This window comes from Anolis carolinensis, chromosome 1 (genome assembly GCF_035594765.1).
Source record: "Anolis carolinensis isolate JA03-04 chromosome 1, rAnoCar3.1.pri, whole genome shotgun sequence".
NCBI classification, from domain to species: Eukaryota; Metazoa; Chordata; class Lepidosauria; order Squamata; family Dactyloidae; genus Anolis; species Anolis carolinensis.
In genome coordinates this window covers 179,335,890-179,353,169 of record NC_085841.1, presented here as the reverse complement: position 1 = coordinate 179,353,169, position 17,280 = coordinate 179,335,890, and the positions used below count along the sequence as shown (strand labels likewise).

Here is a 17,280-nt window from a genome sequence, read left to right as displayed (position 1 = left end):
TTGAAAAAAAATCTGTTCCTGGTTTGAAAGTGTTATTTCCTATTTAATTTTGCAGTACCTAATTTGAAGGTAGTTGTTATGCTCCAGAAGCTTTGTTTTTGGGCTGCCACAAACTATGTTGAATTGGTTGAGACACTAGGTCTCAACCAACCACTTGGTGCACCCCACCCCCACTTCATGCAAGGTGCGGTAGGCAAACCACCCCAACATCTGCACCCAGGGGCCACCAGGCTGAGCGGGGGGCGGGGGTGGGGGGGGGTGGGGGGGGGTGGAAGGCCAGAAGGCCCCCCTCCCTTCAAGCCCCACTTATGGACTAAGGGACATCCTTCTCCTTCAGGCGTGGGTGCTGGCTGGATGTTAGCAGCCAGAAGTTGCCCAGCAGCCATTCCGGGGAGGCAAAGGAGATAGGGCTAACAAGGCAGTGGTGCGACCCCTCCCAAATACCCAATCGACCCCTCTAGGGGTTGTGACCCCCAGGTTGAGAACATCTGCACTAGGAGATTATTCATTGAAAAACTATAGCAAAATGTGCTGCAGGATGTCTTGCAAAAACAAAGGTTTTGAAGTTTAATGAACTTTTTCCATGTTTTTATACCAGAACCCATTAGGAAATGGCATTTATAACCTAGGAACAAAAATTGTGTTACATAGTGTAATTAAACTAAGCATAGAACAAGTATTTTTGCACTCAGCAAAGGAATAACATATTTGTGTATAAGTCGACCTAATCTATAAGTTGAAGGAAGGCTTTAGGGGAAAATTTTATAGATTTTTATGTAACCTATGGGTAGGTTGAGGGTCATTCTGCAGAGAGAGAAAATAATACTGTAATAATAATAATAATAAAACTTTATATACCGCTCTATCTCCCCGAAAGGACTCAGGGTAGTTTCCAAAGAGTACAAATACAAAACAACATATAATAAAATATAACAAAAATACATCATAGATAAAACACAGCAATTTCAGTTAAAAAACAATCGCAGTGACAGCCTTTGATCAAGGGGCGGGAAACATTAGTCAGGGCGAGGCTGGCCTTAATCCATTTTTAAGGGTAGATGAGAACTTATATACCTATCTTGGGGGCAGATGATGAGCAGTATACCACAATCTGAATCAAGTGAAAGCTAATCTTGATCAAAAACCTGCCCATGCCACCTCAGGGGGCCAGTTGCCCCTGCCACTACTGCTATGTTCCTAACCAGGCATTCAAAAAGTTATTTTACCACTTATGTAGAGAAGAGAATTGTTCCTTCTTTTTATAAAAATCAAGGTATGGTATTAACTTTTATCGAAAAAGGAACCATCTCCTTTTTTAAGCGCATTAGAGAATGGTAAGAGCTCAATCTATCCTGAGAAAACCTTAAAAGGAGCACTCAACTCTTTCTCCTTCTGTCATGGCACCATGTTGGATCTTTTTGAATGCTTGGAAAGGAAAATGGAGACTCAGTGGCACTTCTCCTCCAAGGAGTGCCAGGAAAGTAGTAGAAATTATCACTTCTATATTCTCCCAAGACAAACTAAGCTTTCGCCTTTCATCACTCTGTTCAGAGAACAAGATGATTCCTTTTTTTGTAAGAGTTAAGGTACAGTACTTGAATAAGCTGACACAGATTTTGGGGAAAAATTTCTAGACTTATACATAAATATATACAGTAAGTGTGCTACACTATTCAAACTTAATTTGAGTTTGAGGGGAAAAAAATCAGTGCCGCTTTAGTCTAAAGTATGTATTTTGAGCAATTTATTCTTTTCCGGGTGCATTTTCCCCTATAGACATAGTTAGACATGTGAAAGAGAGAGAATGATTTGTAACCATGCTACCCAAATTACTTCTGAGCACAGAAGTTTCAGCATGACATGTTAGGAATCTTAAATAGTGGGTTAGATTTTTTCCTGGGAATTTCCTCCAAAATGGAAAAAAGCTGTATTAAACTGTTCTGTTGTTGAAACTATTCCTTTCTTTTTTAGATGGACCCAGCTTATGAGCCAGATGAAGCCGAAATCCGTACTCTCTTTGGATTGCATCTAATGCAGAAGAGGAATGATGGCGTAATTGACCGATCACTGTTCAAGAACATTGTGACCAAAGATAAAAAAGTGAGTACAGGAAAATGATTATTTGATAAAGGAGTGCTAATGTCAAGAAAAGAAATGTTAAAAGCAGTAGAGGTACTAAGGGTGCAGTCCAGAAATATGAAAAGGGGTCTGGATCATTGGCAGTGCATATAACTTAAAACAAGTATGGGCAAACTTCGGCCCTCCAGGTGTTTTGGATTTCAACTCCCACAATTCCTAACAGCCAGTTGATGTCCAAAACACCTGGAGGACCGAAGTTTGCCCATGCCTGCCTTACAAGCAACTGTTGCAGATCCAGTTCTGTGGGTGACATTTTTGATCAAATATCTCTGCCTGCAAGGCTGGTAATGATCTTTGCTCCTTGGGAGCCAGTCTTTGGTAATACTGTTCCAGTTAGGTAGCTCACTTGGAAATCTTCTACATAGTTCAATTTGCTTGCCATGTGCAGTCCTGGGATTGTTAGGTTGGTCAGAGGAACCAGAAGAGCTCTCTGGCTGAGAATTGTTAGTGCTTATCCCATAAACACTATGGGCTATGTCTGTTTTTATTGTTGTTTTTATTGTTATTTTAAAGCTAATTGTATTGTTTTAATCTATTTCTGTAAACCGCTCTGAGCCAAACTGGGAGTGGCGGTATACAAGTCTAATAAATAAATAAATAAATAAATAAAATAACTGTGTATCTCAGGTTTCACAGGATGCTGCAATGGCCATTGTAGTGGAATCACTGTGCTAGATGATTCTGGGAGTTGTAGTTTGAAAAGGGGTTTTTCCTAAGCTCTCCTTGAATCATCAGATGATGTGGTGTATTGAGCACTGGCTAAATACTCATACTCATTGGCTAAACCTTTACAGGGTTTCAGACAAGACTCTTTCCAGCTTCACCTAGAGATGTCAGGTACTGAATGGACCATCTAGATCAGTGGTTCTCAACCTGAGTGTCCCCAGGTGGATCCTACAACTCCCAGAAATCCCAGCCAGTTTACCAGCTGTTAGGATTTCTGGGAGTTGACGGCCAAAACATCTAGGGACCCCAGGTTGAGAATCACTGGTCTAGATACAAAGCATGTGTTTTCTCCCAGCATTCAAACCAAAAGTGAACAGATACTCATCTGAACTATGCTGACACCCTACTTTTCCATGACCTAGTATCTACCTGCTCATACTGCCAACATGACCCACCTCATTTTGGTGGGGCAAGGTCTCAAATGTATACGCCCATATACATGTCCCAGCCAGAACACCAAACACTAATCTCAATAGTAAAACCAAAATGGCCAGAGGTGTATTGTTCTTCAAACTAGATACCACTCGGAACACAAAAACCTACTTCTCTCTTGTGAGCCATGTACAGCCTTGTAATTTTCACCAGAAGGCTAGATGCTCAGCTTCACTAATGTAGTATTATTTTGGGTCAGCAGATGGCCCCTTTGAACACATTTTCTCCTGGGACATTTGCTTTTAGGATTTTTTTTTTTTCGTGTCAGGAGCAACCGGAGTTGCTTCTGGAGTTTTACCATCCTTGTGGGAGGCTTCTCTCATGTCCCCGCATGGAGCTGGAGCTGATAGAGGGAGCTCATCCACGCTCTCCCCGGGTGGGATTCGAACCTGGCAGCTTTCAGGTCAGCAACCCAACCTTCAAGTCACTTAGTCCACTACGCCATCTGGGGGCTCCATCTTTTAGGAATAAAAATGGGGGTTAAAACCAAGTCTGCAGTGAAATATCACTTCTAGGTGTTTTCTTCTCTACTTGCTTATGCAATAATGGCAATAACCATAATGGCTATTTTTGCTCTAAGTATACTTTTGGGTTACGTAAAAGTCAAAAATATTGTCATATTTGTCTAGAATATCAGTACACAAAGGACTCTTGTAGCATCTTAGAGACTGACTGAGGTAATGTTGGTAGCATAAGCTTTTCATCTACAAAAGCTTATGCTGCTAATTTCGTTCTCTTCGGTAGTCTCTTTGGGGATGTGGTTAGAGACCTTACAAGGAACTATAGCAATGTTAGCATCTTCCATTTTAGGCAACAATTCTCATGCCTGGGAATTTCTACTGTTTCCTCTTCCTTTGCCAGTGAACCATTTTCTGTCCATGTCTATGTTGTATTTAGCCCTCATGGACTCATTGAAAGGGTGCAAGGCATTAGAACAATACAGAGATACTCACTAGAGATGTGTGCGGTATTTGTTCCTATTTGTTTCATTTGTGTTTCTGTTTCATATACCGCCCATTTGGATGGCATGAAATGGATAGCCCACCCCCCTCTCCCCGAAACAAAAAACAACTTGAAATGAAAGGCAGCTTTTCAAATCAATTGCCTCACAGGGCCTGCAGCCGATTGCTGAGTAAGGAGCGCTTCTTACTCTGCAGTCGGCTGCAGGCCCTGCGAGGCCCGGGTACGTAGGTCCAAAGCCTGCATCTCGAGAGCCAGGTGCATAAGGCAACAGCCTGCACCTATCAGCCCTGGAGCTTTGGGCCTACAGGTGAAGTCCCCCCCCCCTTCCCAAAAGAATAGGCTGAAAGAAAACTGATATTTTGGCCCCCAGAAACAAACAAACAAATGCCTGACCTCCCAATTTCGGGAGACTCAGACAAAAATGGATCAGGGCCCCACCGAAAGCCAGCACACGAAACGGGACAAGGTAAGTCCCGAATGCACACCACTAATACTCATAAACTTTGTAGATCTTTACTAGATATATGTGTGGGAAATGACACTAGAGAATGAAGTACCTACTCTGGAGATAAGAAGCATTTTTGGTAAATAAGGAAATCAAAATAGCACATTGATGGTTTCGCTTCTGAAAAGCAAACCTCACTGTTTTTTAGATTTTGCAGAGAGGGCTTGCCCTTGTAAGAAACCAGTTGACTCAGCAGTCACCAGACCTTTCATGTTAGAGAAGCTACAGTTTTGGGGTTTATCAAGAGAAGTGTTTCCCAAACTTCAGTCTTCCAGGTATTTTGCACTTCAGCTCCCATAATAACTGATCATTGGCAAAGACAGCTGAGGCTTCTGGGAGTTGTAGTACGAAATAACTGGAGGACTATAGTTTGGGAATCACTGATCTAGGGTAAATGACGTTAAAAGTCATTTTACAGATCTTCATTTTTGTGTCTTGAATAATGTAAGAGCTGAGAAAGGGGATTGCTAAATTTTGTGCAACGATAAGGCCAATTTCCATGGGTCATGAATTCATTTTAACTTAAAGAGTTGCCTGTCAGATAACGTTTCCCTTGTTATTTCAGCTTCCTGAGCAAGCGATCCGAGACCTGATTGTTGCTAGCATCGCTGTGAAATATACCCAGTCTAATTCTGTTTGTTATGCCAAGAATGGACAGGTAAATGTATGGGAATCTTTAGGGGAGGCTTGCCTGTTGTGCTTTTTGTATAGGCTACTGTGAATCAAATATAAGACAACAGCTTTAGATAATGGTGGTGTTTGTTTCCAATAATCAAAATTTTGGAAGTGCTTTGACCATCATTGTTTCTTGAGGACCACTTAGGCTTCACTAAGGTGGACCACTTTCTTCTAGATTTGCTGCCATTTTACCTATGTAGGCATAATCTATAGAAAGTTTTCACTGGAAATTGCTATTGTTCTTGTAGACCAGTGGTACTCAACCTGTGAGTCCCCAGATCTTTTGGCTTTTCAGCTCCCAGAAATCCTAACAGCTGGTAAACTGGCTGAGGCTTCTGGGAGTTGTAGGCCAAAAAACATCTGGGGACCCACAGATTGAGAACCACTGTGTAGACCTACCGGGGATACCTCTCTATTTTTGCTAGGTTCTCCAGGCCAACTTTATAATAACTGCGGGTGGAAGTCATTTGTATCAATAGGCTATTACTACAGTTTCACAGTAAGTCTAGGAATGAATACCCTGTGAATACAGAGGTTGTACAGGACTGTTTAAGATTCTAATTTTTATGGTTTATGTTTAGATTTGAAGTTGTTTTGTTTTATTATATGTTTCAGTTTCATGAGCATGATCCTGAAATCCTCTTGGGAACATTGAGAAATAAAATTCCCAGGTTCCTTAGCAAATGCAGCTGTGGAAGCACCGGAAGCCAATGTGATTTTTCTGATTCCAAACTTCCCAGTTCTTGCACAAATCTCATTCTTAGCATATTTTCCCACAGTAATTTTGTTATCTGTGCTTGCCATCTCTGTTGTCTAGTTTAATCAGATGGTTTCAATTTGTATGTGGAAAATATCACTTGGAAAGCTTGCTTCCTTTGTTGAAATGAGTAAAATTAAGCTTTTCAGCATAGAGTTTGAGGATTGGACTCTGACTCTGGAGATCAGGGTTTGAAGTCACCCTCTCTCAGCCTCAGAGAAAGGCAAAGCAAAACATCAACATATTCAGCATGTGTTTATAAACAAATATTTTGAAATTAGTCCAAGGCAAGCTTTTAGTGCTCAGGCAGCCTCATCCCATGTATGTTTGTTTGGAGAAAAATTGCACATTAGTACAGTGGTAATTACCTACTGGAGAATAGTGGTACTTGCCCTGGTGGCGCAGCGGATTAAACCGCTGAGCTGCTGAACTTGCTGACCGAAAGGTCAGTCTTTCAAATCCAGAGAGCAGGGTGAGCTCCCACTGTTAGCCCCAGCTTCTGCCAACCTAGCAGTTCAAAAATATGCAAATGTCAGTAGATTCATAGGTACCGTTCCGGTGGGAAGGTAATGGTGCTCAGCCACATGACCTTGGAGATGTCTACGGACAACGGCGACTCTTTGGCTTAAAAATGGAGATGAGCACCAACCCTTAGAGTCAGACACGACTGGACTTAATGTCAGGAGAAAACCTTTACCTTTACTTACTCATCAATTAATGCATATAGAATGAAAACCTTACAAGTGCAGAGGTTTTTTTTTAATTGATTTTCCTAGTTTTTGATGTGAAATACATTTAGGAACCCTGAACAGATATATATCTTATAGTTGTTCAATTTTACAGGTTATTTCAAACTCACATTCTTCCCACTAACATAGTACAGTATATCCTTTCAAAAAAAGATGTTGGGCTTCTTAATTTCCTCTCCCGCCTTGCCTTTTTTCCGTGCAGCATCTGTCTGATCAGCCTCCAGGATCTTTGGCAGAGGTAGATGCAGTTGCTATTATAAAATGCTAATAAATGCAAGTACCGTCTGTGAGGCTGTGAAAGTCTTCTTCCAGTTCGGTTCGAGTAATTGCGAACATTTAGTCTGCTATTGGGGCAAATAACACACATTTTATTCTGTTTTTATGTTTATTCTCTTTTGCTGGTAAATTTTGCTTGTTTTCCTTTGGATATCCGCTTTCTTTCTCATCATTTTCACCCAAGCAGTTTTTAGAACTTGTTAATATTTTTCTCTGAATCCACCCCCTCTTAATTCAACATATCCTCTCATTAGAGGATGACAGGGAGTTAGAAAAACAAGCCAAGCAATTGTTTAGGATTCTTATCTTGTTCCTGTTTCTTCTTCAATAAATGATGGAGCTGTTTATACAGTCATTGTTTCAGTTTATGCACATGAGGGCAGCCTTCTGTTGCAGCAATGAAAGCATCTCAAGAGAGTCGGCTAGAACACACCGCGTTGCTTTGCCACTCTAAGCGAGTCCATTTTAATCTGAAATGACATCTCTCAGTTGGCTGCTTCAGGTAATCTGGTGCTTGACTGGTATATAGTAAGCAATATAAATGTTTAGGAGCTTTAAGCACAGTGAATATTCTAGGCTCAGAGCTGCACCCAGAATAAGCAAAGACAACTTTTAAAGGGGGCTTTCACGCCACAGAAATATAACACTGTGATTATCCCTTAATAACCATGGCTGCATCTTGTAGAATCCTCCTGGGGATAATTTGTTCTGATTCCAGTGGGCCCTCAATGAACAGTCTCAGGGTCCCATAGGTTGCAGCCGTGACAGTTAAAATGGAATTGTACGAGGGTTGAATGAAAAGTAATGCCTCCACCTTCATAACTCCTCAACAGATGGCAGTACTGGTATGCGACAGGTACTGACTTGTTCAGTAGACAAGTGTACAATGCCATTTGGAGGGAAGCCTTAGCATTGAATGGTTGTGTTGTTAAAGTGTGAAGTATGGAACCCTGAGCAGACGGTCAGTCAATGAGACTTAAGCAACGTGCAGTCACTGAATTCTTGACAGCAGAAGGTGTCACCCCAAAGGAGATTCATCAGAGAATGCAAGCTGTTTATGGTGATTGTGTGGATGTGAGTACAGTGCGTTGTTGTACAAGTAAGTTTAAAGATGTTGAGGTGGGAACATCTGACTTGCATGACAAGCAAAGAGTCAGACATCCTGTGATAGCAACCACCGAGTTTCACAAGCAAAAGGTTGACAGATTGATTCAGGACAATCGTTGTATCACTCAGAGAGAAATTTCAAGCATAATTGGCATTTCACAAGAACATGTGAGTCACATTATTGCTTTGCTTGGCTATCGGAAGATCTGTGCACGATGGGTACTGTGAGACGCTGGTTACGGTAACAGTGTCGACTTCTTCTGTGACAGCTTCAGAAAACTTGTTCATTGTTGGCATAAATGTATCCAATTGACTGATGATTATGTGGAAAAGTGAATAGTGGTAGTTAAAGAGCACATTCTAAGGATTATTTCTGCGTTTGATTTATTAAAATATTCGCATCCAAACCCAAGTAACGAAGGTGGAGGCATTACTTTTCATTCAACCCTTGTAGCAATATAAAGTACTAGCTGTACCCGGCCACGCGTTGCTGTGGCAAAGTCTGGTGGTATGGGAAATAAAGTATTGAGGAATTGGTGGTAGTTAGGGTAAAGGTTTTCCCCTGACGTTAAGTCCAGTCATGTCTGACTCTGGGGGTTGGTGCTCATCTCCATTTCTAAGCCAAAAAGCCGGCGTTGTCCATAGACTCCTCCAAGGTCATGTGGGATGACTGCATGGAGCGGCGTTACCTTCCCGCCGGAGCAGTACCTATTGATGCACTCACATTTGCATGTTTTTGAACTTCTGGGTTGGCAGAAGCTGGGGCTAACAGTGGGGGCTCTCTCCGCTCCCCCAATTCAAACCTGCGGCCTTTCGGTCCAGAAGTTCAGCAGCTCAGTGCTTTAACACGCTGTGCCATAAGGGGATATCATTTCCTAAAGGTTGTGAATATACAATATTTCTGGGTTTTTTTTGTCTGTTGGAGGCAAGTATGAATGCTGCAATTAGGAAAAATGATTAGGATGTAATGGCCTTGCAGCTTTAAAGCCTGGCTGTTTCCTCCCTGAGTGAATTTTTTGTTGGGAGGTGTTAGCTGGCCCTGATTGTTTCCTGTCTGGAATTCCCTTGTTTTCAGAGTGGTGTTGTTTGCAATATTTTATGTGCTTCTACTGTCTGTGGCCCTCAGAAAACAGAGGATTTGCCAGACTTTGATGATGGGAATACTTTGCTGGGAGGTGTTAGCTGGCCCTGATTATTTCCTGTATGGAATTCCCCTGTTTATTTACTGTCCTGGTTTTAGAGATTATATTGTTCTGCATTATTCTATCCCAGTAATTACTTCATATTAAAGTAGAATCTCACTTATCCAACATTCGCTTATACAATGTTCTGGATTATCCAACGCAGTCTGTCTTTTCATAATCAATGTTTTTGTAGTCAGTGTTTTAAATTCATTGTGATATTTTCGTGGTAAATTTGTAAATATAGTACAGTAGAGTCTCACTTATCCAACATAAACGGGCCGGCAGAACGTTGGATAAGCGAATATGTTGGATAATAAGGAGGGATTAAGGATAAGCCTATTAAACATCAAATTAAGTTATGATTTCACAAATTAAGGACCAAAACATCATGTTAGACAACAAATTTGGAAGAAAAAGTAGTTCAATACGCAGTAATTCTATGTAGAAATTACTGGATTTATGAATTTAGCACCAAAATATCACGATATATTGAAAGCATTGACTACAAAAATGCGTTGGATAATCCAGAACGTTGGATAAGCGAGTGTTGGATAAGTGAGACTCTACTGTAATTACTACATAGCATTACTGCGCATGGAACTACTTTTTCTGTCAAATTTGTTGTATAATATGATGTTTTGGTGCATAATTTGTATAACGATTACCTAATTTGATGTTTAATCGGCTTTTCCTGAATCCCTTCTTATTATCCAACATATTCACTTATCCTGCCGGCCTGTTTATGTTGGATAAGTGAGACTCTACTGTATATTGATAATCTTATATTATCTGCCTAGAACTGGATTATATGAGGCCCCTTCTTCACAGCTGTATAAAATGCACACTGAAGTGGATTATATGGTAGTGTGGAGTCAAGATAATCCAGTGCAAAGCAGATAATATAAGATTATAAATGGGTTATTTAGCTGTGTGGAAGGGCCTTGTGTCTACACTGCCATATAATCCAGTGCAAATTAGATAATCTGTGGAAGAAGCCTAAATTAGGCCTAAATCTGCCTGTCCCCTAACTGAACCCTGGCTGTCCCTTGGTTGCTAGGCAACCAAGTGGGCAGAGATTAGCCCTCTAAACTGGCAGCAATTGGATAAAAAAAATTATTGCTCTCCCTCTAATTAGGACTTTATTTTTCTTTTCTTTTTGTTGTATCAACCTAGAGGCATGGATGATGGGTTGTGTTGTCAAATTTCGAGGTTGGGGGGCCTGTACTTTTGTTGTTTTGTGAGTCGCCGTGATGCCATCACTCTTTTATATATATAGATGACTCCCCCATATCTCTGTGGAGATACATTCCCATGTTTTGAGTGGATATGCGAAACCATGAACAATAGCAAACCCTATTGAAATGAAGACCTTCTGTCCCAACAGTACGTCAGAATTGCACTGGAGGACCTAGAAAATGCCTAGAAAAGACTTGTTTTGTATAAATGAAAATGTGGTTGTCATGGAGCATATTCTACTTGTGAATTGTGAAAGGGCCAGTAATTGGGTTTTGACCTGCTTTTATTTAATAGCAGTGTCAGCTCACCACAGCCGCTCCTGAATGAACACACGAGACTCTCTGTGGTATCACCAGGAACTTTTACTGTAGGAAACATGAACATCAGAAAAGCCAAGAATGGGAGGCTCCGGCCAACCCTCCTTTATATACCCTCCCCCTCATTTGAACAGTCTCTTCCCGCTCAGTAAAACCCCGCGCAAATTCCCCGCCAAGTCCATCAGCCGTTTCTCCTCCGAGTCCTGGGACGCAGGTGTCTTATCAATGTCAGTGACCCTGAAACTCAGAGCCACATCCAGGCTCTAGTAGCAGGGTTCTGACATGGCGTCCTCCTCCCCTTCGTCCTGGAAGGAAAAGATTAAACACAACTTTTGTTCTCCGCTGTCCAGAGTTCCTTTATACTTTTTTAACAGGCTGCAATGGAATACCGGGTGTACCTTTCCTAGGTCCTTTGGTAGCCTCAGCTCATAGGTCACTTCGTTTATTCTTTTTGCTACCCTGAATGGCCCTATATAGCGTGGAGCCAATTTCTTGGATGGGAACCCCAATTTCAGGTTTTTTGTGCTCAGCCAAACCAGATCTCCTTCGCCCAATTTGTCCCCCTCTCGGCGCCTACGATCCGCAAAGAGCTTGTACTTCTTTTGTGTTTCCCGCAATGCCTCTACCACGGTTTGCCACCCTTGCTTGATTTTGGCCGGCCATTCCTCGTCGGTCTGGCCCTCCCCTTCCTTCCACTCGGGTAGCCTGGGGAAAGGTGCCACCTCCTGTCCGTATACTATTTCGAATGGGGCACGACCTGTGGCCGAATGTACAGCCCCGTTAAAAGCCATCTCAGCAAACGGAAGAAGGTCCGCCCAATCATCCTGTCTATAATTGGTGTACATCCTTAAGAATTGGCACAGTGTCTGTTGGGTACGTTCGACCCCCCCGTTGGTCGCGGGATGAAAGGCCGAGCTCAGGTTCCTTTCTGCTCCTAACAGCTGTAAGAATTTTCCCCAAAATTTTGCAGTAAATTGGACTCCCCGGTCACTAATTATCTTGTCGGGACACCCATGTAGGCGATATACATGCTTCACATACAAATCAGCAAGTTTTTCAGCTGAAGGGAGTTTTGGCAGAGCCACAAAGTGTGCCTGTTTTGAGAATAGGTCCAATATTGTCCAAATGTATCTGTGGCCTCTGCTGGGGGGTAGTTCGCCTACAAAATCCATGGCTACGCATTCCCATGGCCTCATGGGCTCCACCACCTTCTGCAATAGCCCCTGGGGCTTCCCCGGTGGTGTTTTTCCCTCTGCACATAATTCACACTGCGTGACGTATCCCCTGGCGTCTTTCCTCATTCCGGGCCACCAGCATTGTTTGGCCAACAGTTTAATAGTCCTGGTGGGGCCTAGATGACCCGCACCCTTGTTATCATGGTACTTCCTTAACATTTCTCGTCTTAAACATTCAGGAATATACAATTTCTTATTTACAAACACCAAATCCCCACACAATTCTCCCTTTTCTTTGTTTGTTTGTAACCATTTGTCCATTCCATACGCTCGCTTCAACTCTTCCTCCCATATTTCTCCTCCCCCCGTGGAAATGGCAGTACGTTTGTTTTCTTTGGCCGCTTGTGCTCGAGTTAGTACTGCCAGGCCCCATTGCTTATCAAGAAAAATACTCCCTTCAGATTCCTGAATTCCTCCCCCGTGCTGAGGCATCCGAGAGAGAGCGTCAGCGAGTATATTATGTTTCCCCTGGAAGAATCTGAGTCTGAAATCAAAACGGCTGAAATATTGGGCCCATCTAATTTGCTTCGCTGATAGTTTACGAGGGGATCTTAGATACTGTAAATTTCTATGGTCAGTCCACACCTCAAACGGTGTTCCACTTCCTTCCAGAAAGTGTCTCCAGCACTCTAGTGCTTTTAGAATCGCTAAGGCTTCTCTCTCCCAAATCGGCCAGTTTTTTTCTGTATCGCTAAACTTTTTTGACAGATAGCCACATGGCTTCAGGTTCCCCCCCTCGTCTTTCTGTAGCAGAACTGCCCCATATGCCCGGTCTGACGCATCGCAATGTAATACAAAGGCTTTAGACATATCAGGGTGCTGTAGGACAGGCTCCTCAGTAAAACGCTTTTTAAGGGCTTCGAAAGCTTCCTGGCATTCTATTGTCCAGGTCAGTTTGGCCCCTGGGGCCTTCACTTTGGCTGTTTCTCCCCTACCTTTAGTCTTTAACAAATCCGTTAATGGCAAAGTGAGGCGCGCAAAGTCCTTGATAAATGTTCTATAGAAGTTTGCGAACCCTAGGAAGGATTGCAGCTGCTTCCGTGTTTTGGGGGCTTCCCACCCCCTCACGTCTTCTACCTTCGCAGGGTCCATCGCCACTCCCTGGGAGGAAATCCTATACCCCAGAAAGTCTATCTGGTCTTTATTGAACTCGCACTTGGCAAGCTTCGCATACAGTTTTGCTTCTCTCAACTTTTGCAGGACTTCCCTGACTAGTTCTATGTGTTGCTCCTTAGTCCGAGATACTAACAATATGTCATCTAAAAAAACAAAGACTCCCTTGTACAACAATGGATGCAACACTTCGTTGATTAATTGCATGAACGCGGCGCCTCCGCCGCACAAACCGAAAGGGAGCACACGATAGTTGAATAATCCGAATGCACAGGAGAAGGCCGTCTTCCACCTGTCCTCTGGTTTAATCTGCAATTTATGGTACGCTTCAATTAAGTCCAATTTAGTGAATATCTGTCCCTCCGATAACTGGGCGATCAAGTCCTTCACTAAAGGTAGGGGGTATTTATTTCCAGAACTGATTGCATTCAGGCCCCTGTAGTCAATGCAGAGCCTCAGCGTTTGGTCCTTTTTGCGCCTGAACAACACAGGCGCCCCTAGAGGGGAATTTGAAGGCTCTATGAAACCCCTCGCTAGGTTTTTATCAATGTATTTTCTCAGTTCCTCCTTTTCCCTAGCCGACATTGGGTATATTTTTGCCTTAGGAAGCTCTGCTCCTGGGACTAGCTCTATCTTCACTTCAACTCTCCGCTTCGGTGGGAAACTGTCTGCTTCCTTCTCATCAAATACGTCCACAAAATCCCGATACTCTGGGGGTAATTTATCTGCCAGTTCTGCTATCCTGATAGAGTCTTCCTCCCCCCTTTTCCCCGGCTCCCTTTCCACTTCCTGGCTCCCTCCTTCCAACTTCATCCTGAAGATCATGCTCTTATCCTCCCAGTTGATTTGCGGGTTGGCCTGCCCCAGCCATGGCATGCCTAGTATAACATTATAGCTGGCTATTTGTGATATCACAAATGACACCTTTCCTTCCCAACTCCCTATCTTACACTTTACATCTTCGGCACTGTACTTAGCTAATGATCCCGATGCTGTGGATCCGTCCAACTGCGAAAAAGCTATTGGGGATTCTAGGTTCGTTCTTTCGCATCCCAATCCCTCGGCTAATTCAGGGGAGATGATGTTCCTGGAACATCCACAATCCACAAATGCTTTGCAGGTTGCTTGTTTGCTGCCACTTTCCAGCTGAATGGGGACCACTATCATGGCTTTGTCCTGACTTACCAACCCCCCCGAGTGGTGCCTCATCGGTGGTTCTTCCTCGGCGCGTTTCCCTGCCACGGCTCTTGGTTTGGGCGGGCCTCCGCCTTCCCCTTTTCTCTGCCAGCACTCGGCAGCCCTGTGGCCCAAACGGCCGCACACGAAGCAGCCCCTCCTGCTGGTGCTCACGTTCCCTGTCGGCTCCGTTCTCCTCCCGGCTGGGGTTGATCCCTCCTTCCGGCTCCCCTCTTTCATCTGCGGCCGCTGCTGTAGCCCTCCTCGGTGCCTCCTCGCCTGGGCCAGCGATGTCTCGATGCGCCCCGCCAGCTGAATCCATCCGCGCAGTGTGTCAGGCTCATCACGATGCACCGCCCAGGAGAGGATCTCCCGCCTGAGCCCCTCTTTGAAGAGTTCTATCTTTGTCACTGCAGACCATTCCGGCACCTTTTCAGCGAGGCATTGGAACTCCTCCGCATACTCAGATACCGACCTCTGCCCCTGGGAGACGGTCTTCAACTCCTCCCTCGCCCGGATCTGCTCCAGTGGATCTCGGAAACGGGTCTCCAGGGCCCCCATAAAGCGTCGGAGTGACCCCAGACATGGGTCGCGCCGCGCGTGTAGTTGAACGTACCAGCTGGCCGCTCCCCTCTTCAACACTGCACCAATGGCCCGTACCCGGCTGGATTCCGTTCTAAAAGTGTGGGCATTGTCCTCCATATAGCCCCTCACCGTGGTCAGGAAAAAATCCAGTTCAGAGGACTCTCCCCCAAACTCGATCCTTAGTTCCTCTCGTCTCGGTAGGGGTCCCTGTGGTGGCAATCCCCAATTCTCCGCCCGTCGCAAGCCCCCTTGCGGGCCAGTGGGCCCCGCTGCTGCTTCCCTTTGTCCTGTGCCACGCCCGGCATTCGCCAGGGGCACCAGGGTCTCAGTTGGGAGCGTAGCCGGGATTCTCGGAGGCTTTTCCCCTTCGTCGTCACTCTCCTCCACCCGCGTCAGGCTCGTTTGGATCTTGGGCCGGGCACCGGGCTCCTTTCGCATTTCCCTTCCCTTCGGTGCTGGGAGGTCTGCAAAGCCCTGGCTGCTTCCCATGCTCACGTCCCACATTGAGCTAGCCCGGAGTTCCCTTCCTCGCTCCGGCTCCGCCAAAACCGCCAGGCGCTCCATCGCCCTCGACATCACTGCCAGGGTGGTCTCCATCGCCGACATCCTCTCCTCCAGAAACACCATCTTTTGCGGGCCTGGGGAAGGTGAACCTTCCTCTCCTCCGGTGCTATCTCCCCGCACCACTCCGCGCCTCTGGGTTACCCCATTTGGCTGGGCATAAGCGGTGGATGACGCCAGGGCCGCCAGCTGGTGGAACTCAGCGTCCGTCTCGGGAGTGGCCCTTTCCGACCTTCCTCCTCCGGCGCCCAAGAGCTCTTCATCCTCCACTTGCATGTTACACCTCACCGCTACAGCGGGATGGTGTCCGTATTCTTGGCTTAGTGTCAGCTCACCACAGCCGCTCCTGAATGAACACACGAGACTCTCTGTGGTATCACCAGGAACTTTTACTGTAGGAAACATGAACATCAGAAAAGCCAAGAATGGGAGGCTCCGGCCAACCCTCCTTTATATACCCTCCCCCTCATTTGAACAGTCTCTTCCCGCTCAGTAAAACCCCGCGCAAATTCCCCGCCAAGTCCATCAGCCGTTTCTCCTCCGAGTCCTGGGACGCAGGTGTCTTATCAATGTCAGTGACCCTGAAACTCAGAGCCACATCCAGGCTCTAGTAGCAGGGTTCTGACAGCAGTGGATATACCTTGTTTCCCTTCTGTAGTTGTTAGGGGCATATCCTGTTCTTGTGCATCTCAGTATACCAAATGAGAGTAAAAGGTAAAGGTTTTCCCCTGACATTAAGTCTAGTCATGTCCAACTCTGAGGATTGGTGCTCATCTCCATTTCTAACCAAAGAGGCGGCATTGTCCGTAGACGTTTCCTAGGTCATGTGGATGGCATGACAGCATGGATCATTGTTACTTACCCACAGAAGCGGTACCTATTGATCTACTCACATTTGCATATTTTTGAACAGCTAGGTTGGCAGAAGCTGGGACTAACAGTGGGAGCTCGCCCTGCTCTCCAGATTTGAACGGCTGACCTTTCGGTCAGCAAGTTCAGCAGCTCAGCGGTTCAATCCGCTGCGCCACCAGGGGCACCAAGTACCACTATTCTCCAGTAGGTAATTACCACTGTACTAATGTGCAATTTGTCTCCAAATAAACATTCATGGGATGAGGCTGCCTGAGCACTAAAAGTTTGCCGTGGACTAATTTCAAAATATTTGTTTATAAACACATGCCGTTGATGTTTTGCTTTGCCTGAGGCTGAGAGAGAGTGACTCCAGACTCTGGTCTCCACAGTCAGAGTCCAATCCTCAAACACTATGCCGAAAAGCTTAATTTTACTCATTTCAACAAGCTTTCCAAGTGATATTTTTCATCCAACACAGGAATACAGATGAACCAAGAATACAAGGCAGCATAAAATTCAATACAAAAATTCAGGAACAATCCTTCAAACTTGGAATCATGAAACATGAACAAAGACATGGAACTAGAATTCTCTTAGCAGGCTTGACTCGAACGTGACGAGCTGTTGTCTTGATTACCAACATTGATCAGACTGGTTGGCAAAAAACCCCAGCCTCTCTAATATATACA

General features: G+C 44.6%; 2 protein-coding genes across 2 annotated transcripts in view; one reads left to right on the top strand and one right to left on the bottom strand.

The window, feature by feature from the left end:
* atic (5-aminoimidazole-4-carboxamide ribonucleotide formyltransferase/IMP cyclohydrolase) overlaps window positions 1-17,280 on the top strand; it is a 53,252-nt gene that overhangs the window by 28,917 nt on the left and 7,055 nt on the right. The window contains exons 12-13 of the mRNA XM_003215135.4: window positions 1,972-2,100; window positions 5,331-5,423. Coding sequence (XP_003215183.1) covers window positions 1,972-2,100; window positions 5,331-5,423 — 222 coding nt within the window. The remainder of the gene's footprint in view (window positions 1-1,971; window positions 2,101-5,330; window positions 5,424-17,280) is intronic.
* Window positions 11,095-16,373, bottom strand: LOC134293427 (uncharacterized). The gene is made up of 2 exons (XM_062960941.1): window positions 14,603-16,373; window positions 11,095-11,374 (listed from the first exon to the last, which is right to left on the bottom strand). The coding sequence occupies exons 1-2, from the start codon at window positions 16,148-16,150 to the stop codon at window positions 11,333-11,335; spliced, it is 1,590 nt and encodes a 529-aa protein (XP_062817011.1). The 5' UTR covers window positions 16,151-16,373; the 3' UTR covers window positions 11,095-11,332.

Bases quoted from the DNA above. Each gene is read 5' to 3' on its own strand.
- LOC134293427 (XM_062960941.1), bottom strand. From the start codon at position 16,150: ATGTTCATGTTTCCTACAGTAAAAGTTCCTGGTGATACCACAGAGAGT. The intron at 11,375-14,602 runs GTAAGTCAGGAC...TTTTCCTTCCAG, and splicing joins GGCACCACTCGGGGGGGTTG to GACGAAGGGGAGGAGGACGC.